The 26,286-nt window shown below is 40.9% G+C and overlaps 1 protein-coding gene across 1 annotated transcript in view; it reads left to right on the forward strand.

The window, feature by feature from the left end:
- Positions 1-26,286, forward strand: part of LOC126475444 (protein retinal degeneration B) — a 600,634-nt gene that overhangs the window by 550,372 nt on the left and 23,976 nt on the right. Inside the window, exon 21 of the mRNA XM_050103311.1 lies at positions 19,909-20,017. Coding sequence (XP_049959268.1) covers positions 19,909-20,017 — 109 coding nt within the window. The remainder of the gene's footprint in view (positions 1-19,908; positions 20,018-26,286) is intronic.

The following is a 26,286-nucleotide window of genomic DNA, read 5'->3' on the forward strand; positions in this document are numbered from 1 at the left end:
ACTACTCCTCAAACCACCGTGAGGTGCATGACAGAGGGTACATCCCATCCCATTGAATCAGTTATTAGGGTTTCTTCTTGTTCCATTCATGTATGTACTACAGGAGGAATGAGTGTTTCAATGCCTCTGTGCATGCTGCATTTATTCTAACTTATCCTCACGATCCCTATGGGAGCAATATATATGTATGGGGGGGGGGGGGGGGGGGTTGTTGTATGTATGTTCCTAGAGCTAGAGTCACCATTTAAAGTTGGTTCTTGAAATTTTGTTAGTAGAATTTTACGTCTATCTTCAAGAATTTGCCAGTTCAGTTTCTTCAGTATACTTGTGACACTCTCCATTGATAAAATGAACCTGTGACAATTCATGCTGCCCTTCTCTGTATACATTCAGTATTCTCTGTTAGTCCTATTTCACACGGGTCCCACACACTTCAGCAATATTCTAGAACTGGTTGCGTAAGTGGTTAGTAAACAATCTCCTTTGTGGACTGATTGCACTTCCCCAGTGTTCTGCCAAAAATAAAATCTACCATGTGATTTACTCACAACTAAGTCTACATAGTCATTCCATTTCATATCCCTACAAAGTGTTACACCCTAGTATTTGTACAAGTCCAACATTGACTCATTGATAATATAGTCATAGGATACTACATTTTTGTTTGTTTTGCGAAGTGCACAATTTTACATTTCTGAATATTTAAAGCAAGTTGCCAACTGTTGCACTACTTTGAACTTTTGTCAGTATCTGACTGAATATTTATACAGCTTATTTCAGATATTACTCCATTGCAGATAACTGCATCATCTGCAAAAATCCTGATTTTACTATTAATGTTGCCTTCAAGGTCATTAATATACAGTACGAACACTTACCTGGGGCACACCCGAGGTTACTTCTACATCTGACGATGACTATTACATTACATTACATTTATCGTTTTCCATGGATCCCTTGGAGAGGAGTCTCTGAGACGTGAAAAGAGCCAAAGGTCCCTTTTCTCTTTTTTTTACTCAGATACATGGATACTGTACAATTCTAATGCAGACAGAGTTATGAGCTATAATCCATGTGAAGATATTCATTGATGGAGTATGGAGTAGGAGGTGTTGGCCAACAGGAAGTTCTTTAATTCTCTCTGAAACTGATCTTTATCACTTACAAGACCTCTGATATGCTCTGGTAAGTTACTGAATATATGAGTATCCATGTGTTTGACTCCTCTTTGTACTAATGTTAAGCTTTTACAGTCCTTATACGGAATGGATGGTGTCTTGAAGGGAGGATATAAGATGAACATCAACAAAAGCAAAACGAGGATAATGGAATGTAGTCGAATTAAGTTGGGTGATGCTGAGGGTATTAGACTAGGAAATGAGACACTTAAAGTAGTAAAGGAGTTTTGCTATTTGGGGAGCAAAATAACTGATGATGGACGAAGTAGAGAGGATATAAAATGTAGACTGGCAATGGCAAGGAAAGCGTTTCTGAAGAAGAGAAATTTGTTAACATCGAGTATAGATTTAAGTGTCAGGAAGTTATTTCTGAAAGTATTTGTATGGAGTGTAGCCATGTATGGAAGTGAAACATGGACGATAACTAGTTTGGACAAGAAGAGAATAGAAGCTTTTGAAATGTGGTGCTAGAGAAGAATGCTGAAGATTAGATGGGTAGATCACATAACTAATGAGGAAGTATTGAATAGGATTGGGGAGAAGAGAAGTTTGTGGCACAACTTGACCAGAAGAAGGGATCGGTTGGTAGGACATGTTCTGAGGCATCAAGGGATCACCAATTTAGTATTGGAGGGCAGCGTGGAGGGTAAAAATCATAGGGGGAGACCAAGAGATGAATACACTAAGCAGATTCAGAAGGATGTAGGTTGCAGTAGGTACTGGGAGATGAAGAAGCTTGCACAGGATAGAGTAGCATGGAGAGCTGCATCAAACCAGTCTCAGGACTGAAGACCACAACAACAACAACATACAGATTGTTTTTGGTTCTGGTATTATAATCATGTTTTGCACTATTTTGTGTAAAAAGAGACATGTTGGAAATGACAAAGGACATCAATGAGTATATGTACTATCTATCAAAATAACATACTAGGCCCTCCCTATCAAAAATTCCTAAATCCAGTCACAAATTGCACTTGATATCCCATACAATCGTACTTTCGACAATAAGCGTAAGTATGATAATGAGTCAAAGGCTTTCAGTATGTCTTGTGAGAAAAGTGCTAGGTGAGCTTCACATGATTGATGTTTTTGGAATCCATGTTGGTTGGCATGGAGGAGGTTGCTCTGTTCAAGATACCTCATTAAGGGTATTGGATGGTAGTTTTGTGGATTGCTCCTACTGCCCTTCTTGTTGAAAGGTGTGACCTATGCTTTTTTTCCAATACCTGAGCATGGTTTTTTGTTCAAGGGATCTGTGCTACATTATAGTTAGAAGAGGGGCTAACTTAGCCACAGATTCACCATTGACTCTGACATGGATTCCATTGGGTCCAGGAGCATTCTTCAATTTCAACAATTTCAGCTGTTTCTCAACAACTCTGTCACTAGTACTTATTTCATTCATCTCTTCAGTGGTACGAGGATTAAATCAGGGCAATTTTCATGGGTTTTTGTTTGTACAGGGCATTTAAAAATAAAGTTACACATTTCAGCTTTCACTTTGCCACCCTCAATTTCAGTGCCTGTCTCATTTGCTTTGAACTGGACACTAATTTTGGTGCCACTAACTGGCTTTACATGTGACCAGAATTTCTTCAGGTTTTTTGAAATAAAATTTGACAGTACCCTGCTGTAGTAATCATTGAAGGCATCATGCGTTACTCTGTTGACAGCCAAACATGTTTCATTCAGTATATCTCCATCTACAGCCCTACTATACATATTATGCTGTAATCTCAGTTTCTTTACAGTGACTGTATATTAGGGAGCTACCCTCCCATTATGGACTATTCTTCTGGGTACATATTTATCCAGTGTGGTCAACTATTCTTTTAAACCTGAGCCATAGTTCCTCTACATGCTCCTTCCCTGTGCTGAAAGTTTCAAGTTCCTCATTAAAATATATGCTACTGATTTTTGTCTAGTTTACTGTATGTATACATATTTCTGCTTAGTTTACTTGTACTTTGTACTTGGGGTAATAATTGTTGCCACAGTTGCGACATCGTTACTTATACCAGTTTGTGTGGACATCCTCAAAAATGTCAGATCTGTTTGTTGCCATTAGATCCAATATACAGTAAAACTTCATCATAGTGGAATTGCCTGGGACTAAAATAATTTTCCAAATTGGACAAGTTTCTGGATTAAAAGAAAACTCAATGGGGTACATAAAATTTGTCAGATACCATACACAAAAGTACAGGAAATTTTTTTAATTATGCATATACTTTATTTACATACCTTCACTCCAGCACAGTAGATGTTCATTTACTGTATATTGTGTAGTAGAACACTGGACTAGTACACTAATTGAACTAATTGATAAATAACATGGAATTTCTGTACTTTTACTTGAACTTTAAATTCCTTTATTATTGTACATACATAGATATTATTCCCATATTTATTTGCCTTACATTTCACTTTTTTTGCCACATATCAAGGAGGGAAACTTGTTTTAGTTTCCTGTTCAAAATTGTTTTTCTAGGCAATTTTTTGCATCATACAATAGTTCCAACAAGTAGGGAGAATTTGTGTGTGCTGCAAATTGCATAACATTGTTTATGCATGCAATGGGTTCTTCAGGCGTATTAATGTTTCTAGGGACATAACTTTGCTCTTCTTCTTCTTCTTCTTCGTTTCTTCATTATCATCATCATCATCATCATCATCATCATCATCTTCCTCCTCTGTGTTGCAGATTAAATCTGTTGGTGAAGTGAAAGTGGAGTGGGTTGACAGAATGTCATTACTTCAAATGTAATCATCTGCACTACATGAAATGTTTGGCATTTTCATCAATTCAGCAGTTGCTGCTGCATTTTCTTGAACTTCAATGGCCACAGAACGGTCTTGTTCTTGATCCCCAAACGCCACTTCGCTGAAGCACTTTGTGACAGTTTCAGGTTTTATTTCCTTTACTGCCAAGCCAATCCAATTTACTGCATCCACGACAGAAACTGAGTGTGCAAGAGCTAATGCAATTTCGGCTTTTTCAACACTAAGATGAAGTAATCAACTATAATGACACTTGACTATGTAAATAACCCCCTGGTTTATGGGTTGTGAGAGGCTGGTTGAATCTGTAGGGAACCAAGTCAGTTTCACGTTTGATAGTGTTACTTTTGGGTGGCAGGTTGCATTATCTCAGAAAAAGAGAACTTGACGATTTCCTTTTTTCATTTTGGCATTGAAAGAGTCCAGCCATTCTTTCATAAGACCACTCACCATCCATGCCTTTTTATTGCTTCGCCATGTGACTGGGAGCTTACTGACATCCATGTTTTTGAAACAGCATGGTTTTCCCACCTTTCCAATCACCAATGGCTTCTCCATTTTGCCTACAATGTTTCCACACAGCAGTATGGTGAGTCTTTCCTTGGATATTTTTCCGCCGGTGCATTTGTCACCCCAAACTGCTAGTTTTGAAGGCAGCGCATGATAAAACAGTCCCATTTCACCAGCACTGAACACATCTTTCGGATCATAATCCACAATTAAGTTGAACAGCATTGTCTTCCATTCTGTTGCTACACTCTCCTGCACATCCTTAGCTTCCCCACACACTTTGTTCCAAGCAATGTTGTGCCTAGCTTTTAAACTGTCCAGCCATCCTGTGGATACCTTAAACCCCATAATTCCAAGCTCTTTAGTGACTTTCAGAGCCTCACTCTGCGACATAGGTCCAGATAAAAGTAAACTTTTGCCCAGGCACTAGCGAACCATTCCCACACTATTTCGTCAATTTCTTCATTTCCGGTCTTCTTTGCCTTTCTTTTCATCTGCCCGTTCCTTTTCATCCATTCATCCTGACTCTTATCTTTGTTTCTTAAAGTCTCATAAATTTGTGTGTTCCCACATTTGAAATGGAACATAATTTTGTACACACAGTCGCCTTGATTACATTAACCTTTTTGTTATGTGGCAACAGCACATACCATTTGTTCAACATCATGTTACTGTATCTTGAAAAGTCTACTATTCAACTGAAGCTGGCAGAAAATAATGACCTTGCCGGGTAAAACCATTGTTTAACGGGACAATACCCACCTCTTTCACTGCGCCCATTGCAGCAGTGTGTTGGTAGATGTGCAACAATGTTCCTGTATGCACCGGTGTCCATTAATAATAAGGAAAATGAGAAAGCTGACAAACAGAGTGCTGACCAGTGAACCGTTTCCTTTGATGTACTGTACTGATACTGAGTGTAACTCACTCGTTGTTGAACAGAGCAGCGCGGTTTTAGGTCCACACCAACAGCACTGTGCTGTGCTGGACCTATTTTCTTGGTTTTGTGCCACTTAACATAGGTGTTAAAAGTAACATCCTTGTAGAATAACTAATGAACTGTAATACAGCAGTACTGTATAGGCTCTTTTCTTCATTATACAATGAATTATTAAGTATTTTTGAAGATTTGCTTTCTGTTTCCATGTTAGGCATGTTCCACTTTATACAAGAAATCAGCATAAAAAAGTGCACTGAATGTGTTGAGACAGAAATACTTGTACTATGGTTTAGGCAGATATCTGAATTATACACGTGCCAATTTGAGAAAGTTTTACTGTATTTCCATCATAAGCAGGGTTCCTATCTATCTGTTCTAGGTAGTTTCCAGAGAAGGCATTTAGTGATGTTTCACAGGATGTCTTATCATGCCCACCATTTGTCATCCAACAATTGATTAGGGAAATGAGTTTTGTTAAAGTACGATTGAGGGACTTAAGTACAAGTGAAATGAGATTGTGTCTAAAGCTTTTGCTTACATTAGGGGAGAAGTCTGGTGGGTATTATAAGGATTATCATTTTATGTCCATCCCTGACACTGAGTCTTTCCCAGTCAATCTCACCAGAAGCTCCAGTTTCTATCTGTGGATTTGAGCTTCATGTATAATGTGGTGGGTACACCACCTCCACTTCCCATTTATCTATCCTTTCAGTATACCGTCAAACGGGGTGATTTCAGACACCGGGGCGAATTTGAACAGTATGGCTTATTTGCTCTTTGCCACCGCATAGAAACAAAGAGTTACTTATTTTAAAGTCCGTGCATCAGTTATTTTAAGCGCAAGCTTTCATTTATCGCTTTCCCCAACTTTTATTTTGCATCAGTTGTTTCCCTAGGTGAATAACTGACAAACAGTCTCAGTGTTAGAAATCCATGCATTATCATATAGTGGAAACTTTCTATTGTTGCGTCGAGCAGGAAGTTATTGTAACCGTAATTGTTGGTGTGCTATGTAGCTAACAGTATGAGACAATTTCTGTACAAGTTTGTCAAGTTTATCATGCAAGGTTATATAATAACAACGGTTTTTGTGAAACTGTGTACTGTATGGGGTGATTTCGGACAATGCCGAGAACGTGTAAGAGCAGGAGAGGTGCTACAGTACGGTGTAATTATGACCTGTAACTTTTAGATAAAGCTGTTTGTGATATTCAGAGTGGTAAATTATCATACAGAAAAGCATGTGATTTGTATGGCATACCTAAATCAACCCTACAAAATAAAGTGCAGGAAGCACATCCAAAAAAAATGGGAGGACAGCCAGTGCTAAATAAAGAATAAAGAAGAAGAAGAAAAAGAAGAAGAAGAAGAAATGTTGAAGCAAAGTATCTTGAGGGCTGCACATTGGGGATTTCCCTTCACTAAATTGGGTGTTAGATATTTAGTTAAATGCTACCTTGATAAATCTGGCCAAAAAGAGAAGAAATTTCATAATAATTTGCTAGGAGAAGAATGGGTGCATTTATTTTTCAAACGACAGTCAGAACATCTTTCCGTTCGCCTAAGCAAAAATATTAAACGAGCTCGTGCAGAAGTGAACAAAGAGACTGTTAAAATGTTTTTCTCCAATATCAAGGCAAAGCTAGAAAATATCCCACCTAGCAACATCATCAACTATGATGAAACCATCATTCTGTATCACTTATTTGTAACAAAGGGCTACCTTGAAATGTATAAAATGTCACCAAAATCAAATAAAAAGCATGTAACTATAATTGACATGCCAGTCACAGTCAAGTGGATGGGTTATGACAGATGTTGTACTTTCTGCAGAGGTGACAGGATCCAGAGGAGAGGATAGTACTTGAGGTACCTCTGGTACAGGTATCACAGGTACACCTCTGGCACTTTTCCAGCACACTAATTCATGGCAGCTGCCATTTGTTTGACAGTAATCAGTGTGATTTCCAGCTGCTTATCAATGACAACCAACTCATCCCGTGTTTGAAAACAGCATTCACAGCAGGGCTGCATTTTGGCTGGCAACGTATTGCAAGGCAGTGAGCAACTAACTTTAAATTAAGCCTGTTGATTATCTTTTAGTCTGTTGATCTAAAAAGTTGCTAATTCTCTTTAAGGATTGAAGCAAATACACAAAACAAGATTTCTATTAACCCAACAACAAAACATGGTAAAAACTACTAGTATCCTAAAACTTTTTAGCTTAATTATGATTGTTAGCAAACTCAAAAACAGTTAGTTTACAATAAATGCAGATTATATAGAGGGCTACTCTTTTTTAAGAGAGTAGAGGGCTATTCCTTTTTAAGAGAGAACTAGATGTAACATGATATGTTAGTGAGAATATCTGCTACAGTAACTAAACCAAAAACAGATTTACTACAAATTGCTGATGATTATGCAAAGGACAATGGTAGCTTCCAAATATTCTCAAAAATGCACATTTATTTGCATGGATTTAAGGGGTGATGTATTCTTTGGCAGAACTGTGAATCACAGATGCTAATTTGCTATGAAATAAGTTATGTATCCAAACACTCATAGTGGTAACTTATGAAAATATAGTTTTGTTTGTAAGTATCCAAAATTTCTCAAAAATAACCCTATTTCTCACATAATTGTACCACGAAAAATTTAATTTTGAATGAGGATATGTCTACTGTTCTACTTTAAAAGAGCACAATTAAATTTAAACTTATAATTGTCGATAACAAGATGAGTTTTGCGTGGCACTCAGAAGGTACAAAATTTCACAATGTATCACAATACAAATGGGTTTTGATACAGTCAGTGGGAGCTTATGCAGAAGTGATGTGATGGTAAAATATGTGAATTTTGAACTTCAAATTGGGGCGCACGTTTTCTACACATAATCTCGCACGAAGGAAAATTGTGAAGTCAGCTTACACACAAATAAACATACCAGCTGCACGGATTTTTCACTTAGCTGTTTCTGTGCACACTTGTATACTGGTGTGCCGAACACTTCAGCATGAGTTTATCTCGGTCAATATCACTAAAATGTCCAGCACCAGCAAAGCATGTCCTCTGCCTGTTGCAACTAATAGTGCAATGAAGAGAATTAATTCAACATATATGATATGAATATAGACAATGCATCTGCTTGGTGTTTGATCTTTCCTCTATTACTTGTTTCAAAGAAAGCAAATTGGCATTGCAAGTCCTACCAGCTGAGAAGCCTGATTGCTGTTCTTCCTGTTTGTATTCTGACTGCACTAGGTATTTGAGAATTCTTCCATACAAATGAGTCACCATACTTGTCAATGAAATGCCTCTATATTTTGCACTGTACATTTCCTTTCATATTGTGTAAATGACTGATACTCGAGCAGCCTTCACCTGATTGTATAGAAGAGCATTGCTTAAAAACTAATCAATTCACCAGGACAAGGGTTCATATAGTTTCCCTGTTCCACACTTGACAAGTTCTACTGGGATTCTTTCTGGACCTGCAGGGCACCCATTTTTTAATTTATATACAGTTCTGTCAAGTGTGGGAACATCAATGTTTCTCTCTTCAATTAATATTTCTGTTTCAGAAATAATTATTTATATGTTCAGTAATTGCTGGTAATAGTCTACTCATTGTTTCATTGATACTAATTGTATCCTGGTATGATTCTTCCCATTTGATTTAAATATTTTATTAAATTTCCATACTTTTGAACATCTTGCTTTTCCTAAATTTTACTGGGTGCACATCTATCCCACATTTGTTCTTTAGCAGCTAAAATTGCTGCCTATGTCATTGTATTCAATACCGTATAATTTCCTATATCGAGAAAAGTACCTTTCAAGTAGGACAACTAACTCACACACAACAAAAAGAAATGTGGTACCACACTGTACTCACCTTTTTCCTACACTCTAATTATATACATAAAACATAAACAGTATTAGATTAATCAGGTACAGTTAAATGCCAGTATGTGCCAATCCTTGGGGGGGGCTGTAACTACCAACAGTTGGTGGATTTGGAAGGAAATACCAAGAGATGGGTATTTTTCATACTACAATATTCCTTTCTGTACAAACAATGTCCTAACATACAAGATGAATTTTCACTCTGCAGCAATGTGTTCACTGATTTGCAACTTCCTAGCAAAGTAAGACTGTGTACTGAACCACGACTTAAAACCTGGGCCTCTTGCCTTTCACAGGCAAGTGTTCTATCACTGAGCTATCCAAACACAACTCTCAATCCACCCTCACAGCTTTACTTCCAACCTTCACAGAAGTCCTCCTGCTTACTTTGTAGAACTAACACTCCTGGGAGAAAGAATACAGCTCCTTTTTCTGTTGTCCTGTTGTTCACATCAGCCTGATTCAACTGCCTAGATTAATACCCATGTAGCATTCAAGCTCTCCATGAACTTGACCAGGAACACAACCAATTGTAAAATGACCAACACCATGGGAGATTATAAATGATTTCTCTGTGTCAAGCTATGCTAAAATGGCAAATTGGGCTAGAATTTCATTCAGTTTTAGCTTGGCTGTTTTACACTCAGGGAAGCCATAAGTATTGTTCCCTTCTTTAGCAATTTGGTGAGAGGTTTGGCAGTAGTGGTATATTCTGGGAGAAAGCTGCAGTAATAGTTTTCTGAGCTCAGAAAATGACTGTAATTCTACCATGTTACAAAGGGAAGAAAAGTTTTCACCACACTGGTTGTGATCATGGTTTGGCTTGAGCTCCATCAGCAGAAATTATGTTGCTCAGATACTTAAACTGTGATTATGTAAACTTAAATTTCTCTTATTTCAGACTGACATTTGCATTTTGAATCTGTGAAAGAACAGCTTTGTCAGTGTGCATGTTCCTCTAGGGAACTAGAAAATACAGTTGTGCCATCTAAATAAATAAGGCAGATTGAAAGTTTTCACTCCCCTCAGCTATAAATTAGAAAAATGTTGGAATTCTGATGGTGCATTATACGGTATGATTTTTCTCCATCTTTTGTCCATTTAGGAATAATCATGATGGACAGAGCTCAAGAACTGCTTGACAGTTGTGTTGCTCCAGCACCAAACAATTCTTAAATGCTCTGCCTATATGATTTGTTATTAAATGGTCTTGTGTTCAAGTCACAATCAGATGACATGTCAAATTTATAGCAGGCAAATCCCAACGTTCTGAAAAACCTGTGCTGCTAAATTCTTTAAGTACTGAATACAACAAATTTCTACCCTTCTCAGGCAGATGCATCAGCTTTTCTGGTAATTTCTGTTTTAAGGGGCTTGTGACATTTACATTGCTTTAAATACTCTACTACAACGTAATTTTTCTTGTTCCTTCTTTTTCCCCTGTCTTCCCATTTTACAGTTTCATTTGCTGGCAGCTCTTGAAATGTTCACTAAATCTATTTTGTTGGCTACATGGCATATGTAATGCCAAAATTAGTATTAGCTGACAAAAATATTGCTTCATAAATACAACTGGTTAACATATACTTTTTTCATGTGCAGTTGAGAGTCATCTGGCAACTCATTTCTGCTGATGGAATTCTCTAGAATACCTAAGAGGGTTGGAAATTTAGATTTGACATTCACCCAGAGAACCTTTCTCATTCCCCCTCATTAAGTTTCCCAGCTATTTGACTTAAACACTGAAGTGCAGCAGTCTTCTGGAAAGGGTGAAACAGACCCTGTCCTGCCCTTCTCAAATGCCTGTACAATATTGTTGCTACCAAAAGTGGAATTCTTGGTCACTTAATTGAACGACACTGCATACACAGCACAGGAAATCACTTTTTAGGAGCACATCAAAACCTGGATTTTCCCATTGTAGTACCTCTACTGTGAAAACAAATATTTCTGTATCAATCTCCAAATTAATCTCCTGTGAGCCTTCAGGACACATTATTCTGAATCCTCAACCATTCAGATGAGAAGTAACTTGCCACAAGGTGTGGATGTCACTAGGCAGAGGGAGGGTAGGGGGTGGGAGTGGGGGGAGCCTGGCATTGGTGGTGGTGGCTTCTCACCTGATGAATGAGCTCTAGAGTGGTGGCTCCTCTGTTTCTCCATCTATTTCCTGAATTTCTGCCTCTACTGGCACCTTCACTATTTCCTCTGTGGTCACATCAAGCTCTTGGCAAATTCTATTCTTATGGCACCCAAACCTGGGGCATGCCTGTAGCATACGCTCTACAGTGTGTACACTGTGATGCACCAGTCCTGTTGTCACAGTTGTTACTGTGTAGTTTTCTTCTTCCCTCATTAGAGTAAGCCACACTGTTTCTTGCAAAGTACCAGGAGATGCAAACTTTATCTCAGCTCATATTCTAGAATCAGTTCCTTAGAGCCATGGCCTAATTAAGCAGAATAGCATTATATTCATGGCATCCTGTGAAAATATATATGCAGGAAGAAGCAGCTTGGATTTTATCTGAAAATGACTTAGTATCATAAACATATTTTTCTCTCAAATTAGATAATTTATCCCCACAGAAGATAACATTTTTTGTTTGCAAAACATGTATCATCAGCAGACAGTTCAATTTGAGTATTATTCAATTGTAGCTCACAGGAATGTGCACACACATGACCCAACATATCTAATATGCTATAGGAATATAACAAAATTTTCATTTGATATCTCCACAAGAAAACAGTAGAAAATTGCTGAAAGAACCACCTTTTATCAGGTTAATTGCCATTGGAACAGATTGCTAAACTAAATGGGCTTATGAAGTTGAAGCAGTTGCTAATTTTTTGTCTCCACTAAAAACGCTGCAACCACAACTGCTTGATTTGATTTCCATTTAATTGTTGGTTCTCTAAAGTTGCAGTTTGTTGCTGTAACTGCTCTAAATACTGCATAATAACCTCATTCACTATACATCTGCTATTAATATTTCTGTCTACAGTACAAGTAATTTCACTATTATCATCTTTCTCTGGGGCTCTAATCTTAATAATTCTTTGCCTCAACGGACATTCTAAAAATTTTCCCATCTTTCATAGAGAGTGTAAAGTAATAAATACACTACTGGCCATTAAAATTGCTACACCAAGAAGAAATACAGATGATAAACAGGTATTCATTGGACAAATATATTATACTAGAACTGACATGTGATTACATTTTCAAGTAATTTGGGTGCATAGATCCTGAGAAATCAGTACGTATAAAAACCACCTCTGGCCATAATAACGGCCTTGATACGCCTGGGCATTGAGTCAAACAGAGCTTGGATGGCGTGTACAGGTACAGCTGCCCATGCAGCTTCAACACGATACCACAGTTCATCAAGAGTAGTGACTGGCGTATTGTGACGAGCCAGTTGCTCGGCCACCATTGACCAGACGTTTTCAATTGGTGAGAGATCTGGAGTATGTGCTGGCCAGGGCAGCATTCTAACATTTTCTGTATCCAGAAAGGCCCGTACAGGACCTGCAACATACGCTCTTGTGTTATCCTGCTGAAATGTAGGGTTTCACAGGGATCGAATGAAGGGTAGAGCCATGGGTCGTAACACATCTGAAATGTAACATCCACTGTTCAATGCGAAGAAGAGGTGACTGAGATGTGTAACCAATGGCACCCCATACCATCACGCCGGGTGATATGCCAGTATGGCGATGACAAATACACGATTCCAATGTACATTCACCGTGATGTCGCCAAACATGGATCCGATCATCATGATGCTGCAAGCAGAACCTGGATTCATCCGAAAAAATGACGTTTTGCCATTCGTGCACCCAGGTTCGTCGTTGAGTACACCATTGCAGGCGCTCCTGTCTGTGATGCAGCATCAGGGGTAACCACAGCCATGGTCTCTGCAAACGTCATCGAACTCTTTGTGCAGAAGGTTGTTGTCTTGTAAACAACCCCATCTGTTGACTCAGGGATGGAGATGTGGCTGCACAATCCGTTACAGCCATGCGGATAAGATGCCTGTCATCTCGACTGCTAGTAATACGAGGCCGTTGGGATCCATCACAGCATTCCGTATTACCCTCCTGAACCCACCAATTCCAGTGCTAACAGTCATTGGATCTACCAACCCCAAGCAGCAATGTAGCAATATGATAAACCACAATCGCGATAGGCTACAATCCTACCTTTATCAGTCGGAAACATGATGGTACGCATTCCTCCTCCTTACACGAGGCATCACAACAACGTTTCACCAGGCTACACCGGTCAACTGCTGTTTGTGTATGAGAAATTGGTTGGAAACTTTCCTCACGTCAGCACATTGTAGGTGTCGCCACCGGCGCCAACCTTGTGTGAATGCTCTGAAAAGCTAATCATTTGCATATCACAGCATCTTCTTCCTGTCAGTTAAATTTCGCGTCTGTAGCATGTCATCTTTGTGGTGTAGCAATTTTAATGGCCAGTAGTGTATATAGCATAGTTGCACACTTTAATTAAATTGGGCAACAAATAAATAATGATGAACAGATATTGTCAGGCAAATACTACTTCAGTGAAAGTGTAGAGAGCTAGGCTTTATCTCATGACTCTTAGTTGTAAATGAAGTTCCATTTCAAAATTTATATTTGTAGGTCATCTTGCACTGTTTTCTGGATCGTCAGTCATAACAGGGGCCTAGAATAATAATGAGGACAGTGTTGTGGCAGCAGCAACAGCAGAGCACAGCCTGCAGGCAATGTGAGGGCAACATGTGGTGGAGTGGGAACCAAACCCAGGACCCTCCACTATGATGAACAACCAGTTGTCAAAGTGCTCAGATACCCAGGTCCACAAGACATGTACACCTGATGCACCCATGTAAGCAGTGGTGTACCCACGAAATCTGAATAGATAGCAACTTGTTTGCCTTGCCAGGCAGCACCCAGCTGTCTACTGACACACATGCCATAGTCAAAGGACACACGAAAGCATAGTGCACCAGGGATGTCAGCCATCTATTGTGCCATAAGGAAGCAGGGCATTCAGGTGAAAGATTACATATCAGATCAAATTTCTGCACACCAGTGTACAGGGTGGCCAATGTAGGCAGTGGGCACATTAGGTTAGGATGAGAGTTTAGAGGTCATAAGAATACATACCTAACAAGCAAGTAATTTATTCAGAGAGGGGTATATGGGTCCTATAACTGCTGCTCACACCAGCCAAGAACAATAGTGCTTCAGTGCCACCAGTTCCAGCAGTCAGCAAGAAGTATGTAACAATCTGACGTTGATCAGACAGAAATCAAAACCAGTCACCATTCTTTTTTAAATACAATAGTTTATGCAGTCTACATTGTTTTTATTATATTTTTAAAATAAGTGGTAGCTCATATTCCTTAGTCAGCTGCGAAGATAGACCAAAGCCAGATATTAAATATTGTGTATTGTGTGACTATTTATTGTTTTCTTGTCAGTGGGATTAAATTCTACATCTACAGGGTCAACACAAAGTCTTGCCTGCCCTGATTGTAACAATTTATTACAGAAAAACCATTTGACATAATAATTTACATTTGCTACCATCACATAGGTTAGTGTTACTAGTTTTTTTAAGACCACTTAGACTAGTAAACCTTAACACATGCTCCCTTGGTAGCTTGGAGAATGTCGAGGTGGTATTCCAGTTCCTGCCAGGTGTTTTGTAACATGTGTTCTGTCACAGTACCCACAGCAGCTTGTATCCTAGCTTTCAGTTCGTCGTCATCAGCAACTGGTGTGACAAAGACTCTGTCCTTGGTATAGCCCCAGAAAAAACAAAACCAAGGGGCGTAATGTCTGGAGAGGGGAGTAATGTCCGGATCAGTGGATTGGAAGGAACAGTCCAACACCCTGGCCACCCCACTCGCCAGACATTATGCCCCTTGACTTTTTTTTTCTGGGGCTGTTTCAAGGACAGAGTCTGCGTCACACCAGTTGCTGACGTTAATGAAATGAAGGCTAGGATACAAACTGCTGTGGGTACTGTGACAGAACACACATTACGAAACACCTGGCAAGATCTGGAATACCGGCTCGACATTCTCCAAGCTACCAAGGGAGCACACGTTGAAGTTTACTAACGTAAGTTGTCTTAAAAATAGTAACACTAACCTATGTAACGGCATCAAATCCAAATTATTACGCCAAATGGTTACTGTGTTATAAATTTTTATAATCAGGGCAAGATTTTGTGCTCAGGTGTAAGGTGTAGAGGGGTAGTGAAGTGAGCAGGTGGAAAAGGAAGGAGGGAAGACAGACAGGGAAAGAGAGAGGGGCAGGAGCATATGGTCAGGGGGAGGGAGGAGGAAGATACACACAGAGTGAGGAAATGGACAAAGAAGATGGACAAAGAGAGGACAGAGAGTGGAGACGAGGATATACAGATAGAAGTGGGAGGATGAGATAGACAGAGAGAGGAAGGAAGAGGTAGGCAGAAAGAGTGGGAGGAGGAGCCATTCAATATACACTCCTGGAAATGGAAAAAAGAACACATTGACACCGGTGTGTCAGACCCACCATACTTGCTCCGGACACTGCGAGAGGGCTGTACAAGCAATGATCACACGCACGGCACAGCGGACACACCAGGAACCGCAGTGTTGGCCGTCGAATGGCGCTAGCTGCGCAGCATTTGTGCACCGCCGCCGTCAGTGTCAGCCAGTTTGCCGTGGCATACGGAGCTCCATCGCAGTCTTTAACACTGGTATTATGCCGCGACGGCGTGGACGTGAACCGTATATGCAGTTGACGGACTTTGAACGAGGGCGTATAGTGGGCATGCGGGAGGCCGGGTGGACGTACCGCCGAATTGCTCAACACGTGGGGCGTGAGGTCTCCAAAGTACATCGATGTTGTCGCCAGTGGTCGGCGGAAGGTGCACGTGCCCGTCGACCTGGGTCCGGACCGCAGCGACGCACGGATGCACGCCAAGACCGTAGGATCCTACGCAGTGCCGTAGGGGACCGCACCGCCACTTCCCAGCAAATTAGGGACACTGCTGCTCCTGGGGTATCGGCGAGGACCATTCGCAACCGTCTCCATGAAGCTGGGCTACGGTCCCGCACACCGTTAGGCCGTCTTCCGCTCACGCCCCAACATCGTGCAGCCCGCCTCCAGTGGTGTCACGACAGGCGTGAATGGAGGGACGAATGGAGACGTGTCGTCTTCACCGATGAGAGTCGCTTCTGCCTTGGTGCCAATGATGGTCGTATGCGTGTTTGGCGCCGTGCAGGTGAGCGCCATAATCAGGACTGCATACAACCGAGGCACACAGGGCCAACACCCGGCGTCATGGTGTGAGGAGCGATCTCCTACATTAGCCGTACACCACTGGTGATCATCGAGGGGACACTGAATAGTGCACGGTACATCCAAACCGTCATCAAACCCATCGTTCTACCATTCCTAGACCGGCAAGGGAACTTGCTGTTCCAACAGGACAATGCACGTCCGCATGTATCCCGTGCCACCCAACGTGCTCTAGAAGGTGTAAGTCAACTACCCTGGCCAGCAAGATCTCCGGATCTGTCCCCCATTGAGCATGTTTGGGACTGGATGAAGCGTCGTCTCACGCGGTCTGCACGTCCAACACGAACGCTGGTCCAACTGAGGCGCCAGGTGGAAATGGCATGGCAAGCCGTTCCACAGGACTACATCCAGCATCTCTACGATCGTCTCCATGGGAGAATAACAGCCTGCATTGCTGCGAAAGGTGGATATACACTGTACTAGTGCCAACATTGTGCATGCTCTGTTGCCTGTGTCTATGTCTACATCTACATCTACATTGATACTCCGCAAGCCACCCAACGGTGTGTGGCGGAGGGCACTTTACGTGCCACTGTCATTACCTCCCTTTCCTGTTCCAGTCGCGTATGGTTCGCGGGAAGAACGACTGTCTGAAAGCCTCCGTGCGCGCTCTAATCTCTCTAATTTTACATTCGTGATCTCCTCGGGAAGTATAAGTAGGGGGAAGCAATATATTCGATACCTCATCCAGAAACGCACCCTCTCGAAACCTGGCGAGCAAGCTACACCGCGATGCAGAGCGCCTCTCTTGCAGAGTCTGCCACTTGAGTTTATTAAACATCTCCGTAACGCTATCACGGTTACCAAATAACCCAGTGACGAAACGCGCCGCTCTTCTTTGGATCTTCTCTATCTCCTCCGTCAACCCGACCTGGTACGTATCCCACACTGATGAGCAATACTCAAGTATAGGTCGAACGAGTGTTTTGTAAGCCACCTCCTTTGTTGATGGACTACATTTTCTAAGCACTCTCCCAATGAATCTCAACCTGGTACCCGCCTTACCAACAATTAGTTTTATATGATCATTCCACTTCAAATCGTTCCGTACGCATACTCCCAAATATTTTACAGAAGTAACTGCTACCAGTGTTTGTTCCGCTATCATATAATCATACAATAAAGGATCCTTCTTTCTATGTATTCGCAATACATTACATTTGTCTATGTTAAGGGTCAGTTGCCACTCCCTGCACCAAGTGCCTATCCGCTGCAGATCTTCCTGTATTTCGCTACAATTTTCTAATGCAGCAACTTCTCTGTATACTACAGCATCATCCGCGAAAAGCCGCATGGAACTTCCGACACTATCTACTAAGTCATTTATATATATTGTGAAAAGCAATGGTCCCATAACACTCCCCTGTGGCACGCCAGAGGTTACTTTAACGTCTGTAGACGTCTCTCCATATGTGCCTGTGGTTCTGTCAGTGTGATCATGTGATGTATCTGACCCCAGGAATGTGTCATTAAAGTTTCCCCTTCCTGGGACAATGAATTCACGGTGTTCTTATTTCAATTTCCAGGAGTGTACGTCAAGTACAAATGTAGGTGAAGCCATGTGGAAGAGACTGTTAAATATACACTCCTGGAAATTGAAATAAGAACACCGTGAATTCATTGTCCCAGGAAGGGGAAACTTTATTGACACATTCCTGGGGTCAGATACATCACATGATCACACTGACAGAACCACAGGCACATAGACACAGGCAACAGAGCATGCACTATGTCGGCACTAGTACAGTGTATATCCACCTTTCGCAGCAATGCAGGCTGCTATTCTCCCATGGAGACGATCGTAGAGATGCTGGATGTAGTCCTGTGGAACGGCTTGCCATGCCATTTCCACCTGGCGCCTCAGTTGGACCAGCGTTCGTGCTGGACGTGCAGACCGCGTGAGACGACGCTTCATCCAGTCCCAAACATGCTCAATGGGGGACAGATCCGAAGATCTTGCTGGCCAGGGTAGTTGACTTACACCTTCTAGAGCACGTTGGGTGGCACGGGATACATGCGGACGTGCATTGTCCCGTTGGAACAGCAAGTTCCCTTGCCGGTCTAGGAATGGTAGAACGATGGGTTCGATGACGGTTTGGATGTACCGTGCACTATTCAGTGTCCCCTCGACGATCACCAGTGGTGTATGGCCAGTGTAGGAGATCGCTCCCCACACCATGATGCCGGGTGTTGGCCCTGTGTGCCTCGGTCGTATGCAGTCCTGATTGTGGCGCTCACCTGCACAGCGCCAAACACGCATACGACCATCATTGGCACCAAGGCAGAAGCGACTCTCATCGGTGAAGACGACACGTCTCCATTCGTCCCTCCATTCACGCCTGTCGCGACACCACTGGAGGCGGGCTGCACGATGTTGGGGCGTGAGCGGAAGACGGCCTAACGGTGTCCGGGACCGTAGCCCAGCTTCATGGAGACGGTTGCGAATGGTCCTCGCCGATACCCCAGGAGCAACAGTGTCCCTAATTTGCTGGGAAGTGGCGGTGCGGTCCCCTACGGCACTGCGTCGGATCCTACGGTCTTGGCGTGCATCCGTGCGTCGCTGCGGTCCGGTCCCAGGTCAACGGGCACGTGCACCTTCCGCCGACCACTGGCGACATCGATGTACAGTGGAGACCTCACGCCCCACGTGTTGAGCAATTCGGCGGTACGTCCACCCGGCCTCCCGCATGCCCACTATACGCCCTCGCTCAAAGTCCGTCAACTGCACGTACGGTTCACGTCCACGCTGTCGCGGCATGCTACCAGTGTTAAAGACTGCGATGGAGCTCCGTATGCCACGGCAAACTGGCTGACACTGACGGCGGCGGTGCACAAATGCTGCGCAGCTAGCGCCATTCGACGGCCAACACCGCGGTTCCTGGTGTGTCCGCTGTGCCGTGCGTGTGATCATTGCTTGTACAGCACTCTCGCAGTGTCCGGAGCAAGTATGGTGGGTCTGACACACCGGTGTCAATGTGTTCTTTTTTCCATTTCCGGGAGTGTATAAAGGCGATATAAATTGCATAATGTGTTTTCCCAGTATAATTATGTATTATTATCATGTCTAATGTTTGCAGAAGGCATTGGTTTGATGATTTCATGCAAATGTTGCTGTAAAAAGGAGAAGAAAGTGTGTTGGTTCTTTTATTTTCAGTATAATTTATATTTTAAAATTTGATGAGAAACTGCCTATTCTGGCATTGGTTTTAACAGCTGTTTTATGCTTTATTCCCTGAACAGAATGTTGCTGCAAATCATCGAGCAAATGATGTAATAGTAAAAGAGGGTGCACCTCAAATTTTGACAGCCCGCTTCATGTATGGACCATTGGACATGATCACCTTAGCAGGTAAATATGATGATAATAAGTGGAGCCAGAGAAAACACATTTCTGGCAGTGCTTGCATAAGATATTTATAGTTAGGATTTTGTACTAGTATGACAAAAACTACCAAAGCAGGGATTTCTATGTAGAAATTTCATATTCAGTGAAGCTGTCTTATGTCAAGCTAATGCTAGAACACACACAATGCAGTCACAGTCACTACAATGTTGTATATTCATAGATCCCATTGTGAAATAGAAACTTCAGATATGTGCAACAAGACAAGGTATACATGAAGAAAATTACATAGTGCATGATGCAAAAATTGAATAGTGACTCCAATTTAAATTTCTGCAATATAGCTGTTTTGCAGCCCTATCAAACCCTAAGCTGTTTTGTAAAATATAAATCAGTGGTACATTTTGCACCTTCAACTACTGAAGCAAATAGCCCTGTAGTTGATAACATTTTTAAACACACATCCACACATTAGTGTAAATACTGTAGTAAATAATCTTTCAGACCATGTTGCTCAACTACATGTGAACATCAGAGGCATCAGAACATTATGCTTGACACAAATTACAAGAAATAGTAAAGCATAATGGAAAAAAATGGAAGGAACAATTGTCCTATTTCAATAAACTAACTAATCCTAAATTTCAAAATGGCATTACTATATCATGCTAAAATATGAAAAAATTACATTTGAAGTAGAGGAAAAGATTACAGACCATTATGACATTAAAAATTGGTGCTATTAAGTTCTTAGCAAAGGCATCAGAACATGGTAACAACTGTTTGCAACAAAAAGGAAATTGAGGAAATGAGACAATTGGTTGCTCATAGAAGCCCACAAATGTCAGATATTTGCTATAGTGTTCTATCAGTAGCACATAATTTACGTTTTAAGATGATCCTTGAAGGAAGGCCCTACCATTTCCAAGAAAAGCATTCCAAAAAAAATTGTAATAAAATCCAGCTACATACTAGATCTCTAGGGGAAGTTTGTAATGTTGTCAACTGTCCTTTGAAAAACATTCTAGCTTTCATGACGTAATCAGTAGTAAAATAAACAAAAATTGTTTGCACAAGCTTCGTAATACAGTAATTCAGTTTTGCAATTAAACTCTTCAGAGTAATAGTTTGCCAGGCAACTTTAATATGCTGTAGTCACCCCACTTCAGAAGAAAGAAAGTAGAGCAATAGCATACAACTCTAAGGGGCAGTCAGATGAAAATTAGACAGACCATATAACGAGCATTGTTCAGATGTTGATAACATAGTTAGGTTTGCGTAGAGGATACTTCTGTATTTGAAAAAGGAAGGAACAGTGTGAGCATACCAGTGGGAGGAATGTGAGGAAGTGAAATTCATGCCCATATGTGTGCTGTGTGTGGCAAACACAGTAGGTAATGTGTGCATGTGTTTGCATGGAATAAACGACTTCAAGAAGGTCGGTGTCATTGAAAGACAGCAGTCAACCAGGACAGGCTCATGATGTCATTACCCCTTCTACTGTTGCCATGGTGGATACTGCCATCAGAAATGACCGACAGCAGACAGTGAAGACATTTGGCTTATTTGGGCATCAGTCATGGTTTGGCACACACCATCATGACATAGCATCTGAAGTTCTGGAAAACTGAACGCAGTGGGTTTCCCACAGCCAGATGGAGCAGCAGAAGCTGCATCAATTTCTTATTGTCACAGGAAATGAAACACAGTGTCATCATTTTGAGTTGAAGAATAAGTGTCAGAGCCAACAATGGAAGCACATGGATTCACCTCCACCAAAAAGATCCAAATCAGTGCAGCCAGCTTTGGGAAAGTCATGATGACCTTGTTCTTTGACTGCAAGGGCCCATTGCTCACTGAATTTCTAGAACACAGTGCTACAGTTGATGCACAGCAGTCTGTAGACACTTTGCAAAAATTGAAATGCTATCAAATCCAAATGCTCAGGAAAGTTGATGGACAGCATAATTCTGTTGCAGGATAACGCCCATCTACATGTTGCCAAGGTTGTTTTAACTACACTGCAGAAGTTTTGCTGGGAAATTCTTTACACATCCTCCATATGGACCTGATTGCTCTCCCCATGTGATTTCCACACTTTTGAAGCCCTGAAGAAAGACATTCATGGCTGTTGATTTGCTTCAGGTGAAGAGGTGACATGCATGGGTTCAGTCATGTTCCATAGATTATGGCAGACATTTTTTTCTTTAAGGCATTGACTGTGTTGTCTCACATTGCAATAAATGTATAAACAGTTATGCCATTTACTTTTGAAATACTAAATAGTTAATTTACTTTTTTCTATCTTGTTTTCATTTGACTGCCCTTTATGCAAGTGCATCTCATTGTTCTCAGAATTTTCTAGACAAAACAAAAATGTCTACTGTGGGACTATAGGATACCTCAGCACTCCTGTGGGTGAAGATGGGGTAAGGAAAGGAAGGAGTTAATAAGTTAGCATGGAGAAATTTGAACCAAACTTTCGACACACGTGGTTCACTATCTAGAAAAAAAATGCTCTGAGGGTAAGACACCACTAATATTATTAGAAGGGGTGTTGTACCTGAGAAGTGAGTAATATGTAAAAATAATTAAAACTGACTGATGTTAATGTTGAACCCGCAGTGATAGGGGTTGCTAGACTGATTGGTGACAGTTGTGATGATAAATAACCTTTGGGGATGAGGGAGGTGTATGTAAGCAGAGAACCCTTCATAATCATCTATTTCTGTTTGTAAAAGAAGAATCGTTGTAACAAGATTTGTCTGAAAACTAGCAATGTTTTGATTCTTTCTTTAGTGTGCTTGTTGATGATGCAATGCTTCTGCTATTGTGTCAGTTCTTATCTTCACCCCTAAATTATTTACATTCTGTCAGAACTATACAGAAAGTGTAATATTTCAGGGCAAGGAAAAAATTTGTTGGTCTGAAATAGAATCACTGTGATGATTAGATTAAAAATGCACTCATTTTTCTTAAAACATTGCCCCCTTCTTGATCATTTTCTTTTTTGCTTTTACTTCAATTTACTTTACTTTTCTGTTGAATATATTCCATCCTTGACTGGTATCCTGGAGCATTTTCAAAATAACACTCTGTAGCCGTATTACCATTTCATTGGGCTTGGAAACATTTTTCAACTACAAATTTTTTTAGATGTTGGAATAGATGGATCTCTTGATGTGAATCAAGTATACAGGGGATACTCATAAAATTTTAATTATCTCCTAAAAAATTAAAGTTACAAAATTTTGTAGGTATGGATCAGCAGTCCAATTACACACTGACATCCCCATGCGACTAGGGCAGCCAAAACAAATGGCACAATCCATTGAGGAAGTGGATATGGGCTGTACTATTATTGCATCCTCTAGCTGCATTTACTGTACTGTGGCATGACTTATCTCACTGTGTACGAGGACTGCAGAATGTACCAGCGATCAAACAAATAATTATATAAGTTTATTTTTTGTGCTGATAATTAAAACTCTGACTAACCATAGAATGTGCAGCAGTTTGTTCTTCAAAGATCTCAGTCCTCTCATTGACATTGACACTGTCCTGAGGAATAATAATTTCCTTAAAGAGACTGTTCACAAATTTTTTTCATCTGTTTCAGCCAGAAGATTTGCATTGTACTCATCAATTATTGTTTCGCCTTTTGAGAACTGTCCATTTAAAAGAATCCGACAAAAATTAATTTTTTATGTTACATGTTTCATATTTTCTCCCCTCTTCGTAATGGTTTCACCTAGCATGCAGAGACAGTAGAAGATACATTTTTTATGTACTAAAGTCCACTATCATATTTATTTCATTTTAGGTATTATGGAGTGAAAGCTTAATCCTCAGAGTTTACGTATTTCAGTCAAACCTTTCATAATGGCCTGGTGAAGCAATTGCACGCAAGGGAGATAAACAGATGGAAACGATATGAGCCCTGCTCAAAAACAAAAATGGTATTAAGTACCTGAGTATAGTGAGCATTCGCTTCACTGTTTGTCCAACATGAAGTTTGTATGTGTTGCTTGAACTGCATTATACAAACATCACCACAACAAAGTAATATGTGAAAATATTGGTACATGATCTGTTTCTTCAAGTAAATTTCTTTTAAACTAAGCATAACCAAATGTAACTATTCCCCAGATGAAACTGGCTTTTCATTGACATTTATGCTCAGGAGGTACCAGCAGAAGAATTTCCTTACTATTGCTGCAGTATCTGTGTCAGATGAAGAAATTTTCTTGTTGTTCACATGTGACAAAGCTTGAGTGAATTACAGACATTTATTTTGGCCAACTTGTCCTTTACCATGGAAAAGTACCTGTACAGGAGTTCTTAAAAACAAACACATTTCTTTGTAATCTCATTCATATTAGTCCATGGCTGAGTCAATAAATAAGTCACAATATGGGTAATGAGATCAGTGCTGAGGGTATCAAGCTGGAATTTACTTTTGTATTGTATTGCATTGTATGTTAACCAGGGGCCTAGAAACGACGGAGAGGCTCTGTCCCCACTGCACCCGCAGTGGTCCACAACCCCACAACGGCTACCGCTGTCCGCATTGCCCCTGTGCTGCCCCACACCGAACCCAGGGTTATTGTGCGGTTCGGCACCCAATGGGCCCCCACAGGGAACGTCTCACACCAGACGAGTGTGACCCCTATGTTTGCGTGGTAGAGTAATTGTGGCTTACGCATACGTGGAGAACTTGTTTGTGCAGCAATCAACGACATAGTGTAGCTGAGGCGGAATAAGGGGAACCAGCCCACATTCGCCGTGGCAGATGGAAAACTGCCTAAAAACCATCCACAAACTGGCCGGCTCACCGGACCTCGACACAAGTCCGCCAGGCGGATTCGTGCCGGGGACCAGGCATTCCTGCCCGCCCGGAAAATCGGAATTTTCTTTACTTTTTCAAAAGTTCCCCCCTGTAAATTTAACACTTACCCCACATTCAATAAGACCTTAAAACCTGCATCTAAGAACTGTTATGGCTCCTGTCTCAGCCAACAAGTGATTACTTGAGCCACAGCCTTATCGCCTTCATTTTGCTGCCTTCCCAGCTGGTTTTTAAGGGGCCCAATCAGATGAAAATCATTGGAAGCTAAGTCTGGATCATTCAGTGGACATACCATACATTCCTAGTGAAATTTTTGCAATAATTTGTCTTGTTGTGTGAGGATGAGAATTCTATCCAGACGAATAGTGCCCACTGCATTGAGTCCAGGACATTTGCAGCAAATGGCCTTTTGTAGTTCCTGCAGAGTGGTACAGTAGAGTGTGGTATTAAGGCTCATTCTGAGGTTGAAATTTCAGCAACTGGAAGACAGCTTTAACTCAGGATGGCAATCTTGATGCCCCAATGATCCATATTAGGAAGTTACCTTTACCACAAAGAAATAGGTACTGTATGTATATGCTGGCTTTGTTCCATTTCTTCCCTACTCTCAACCTGCAGAGGACTCTGTCTACAAACTTTGCAAAAATTCAGCCACTTGCTATTAACGTTGTGCACAATTCTGCACATGCAACGTAGGATGTACAACTTGTCATAGATTGTTATTTGACAATCTTTATGGATCATTCCCCACATTATAATGTGGCATTACTGGGAAACTCCATAGAGTGAACAACATCTCATTGTTTACAATTATTTCCAATCTTTTTGGCTATTTCTGTATCCACTTTGAAAAAGATATCCACATTTATGGACAGTCCCTTAGCCCAAAACAAAAGCACAACTGCAGGCTGTTTTAGTCAAGTACTTTCCTGTGGCAAACCTACCATCTTACACTGGCTGCAGTTCACTAACTATTGACTGCAGAGTAATGTATACTGAATCTCTTCCGGCTGACATGCTGTTTCCTCCTACAAATAGACCAACAGGAAATTTATAACTGTGTGCAATATTTTGACATTTGTGGCTTATCTATTGACTCACCCTCTTAAATCTGTTGCTAATATTTCATATCCACATCATTTTTATATCACACTATAAAATGCATACATTTGATATTTTTCACATCCCAAAGACTCATCTACTAAGATATATGGAATCTGAACTAAATAATGCAATGGAAAAAAATCTTATTCATTTTATTTCCTTAGTTGTATATTTACTGCTTCTGGTTTACATTCTGTGTTTCAAATTATCATGTTTACTTTTCAAAATGGCTTGACTGGGAGTACCAGTCATGTGAGAAACTACTTCTTAGCACCCTCTGTTTGTTTATAGCTTTATTTACTTGTTTATAATAATTATTCAC

The sequence above is a fragment of the Schistocerca serialis genome, chromosome 1, assembly GCF_023864345.2.
Source record: "Schistocerca serialis cubense isolate TAMUIC-IGC-003099 chromosome 1, iqSchSeri2.2, whole genome shotgun sequence".
NCBI lineage: Eukaryota > Metazoa > Arthropoda > Insecta > Orthoptera > Acrididae > Schistocerca > Schistocerca serialis.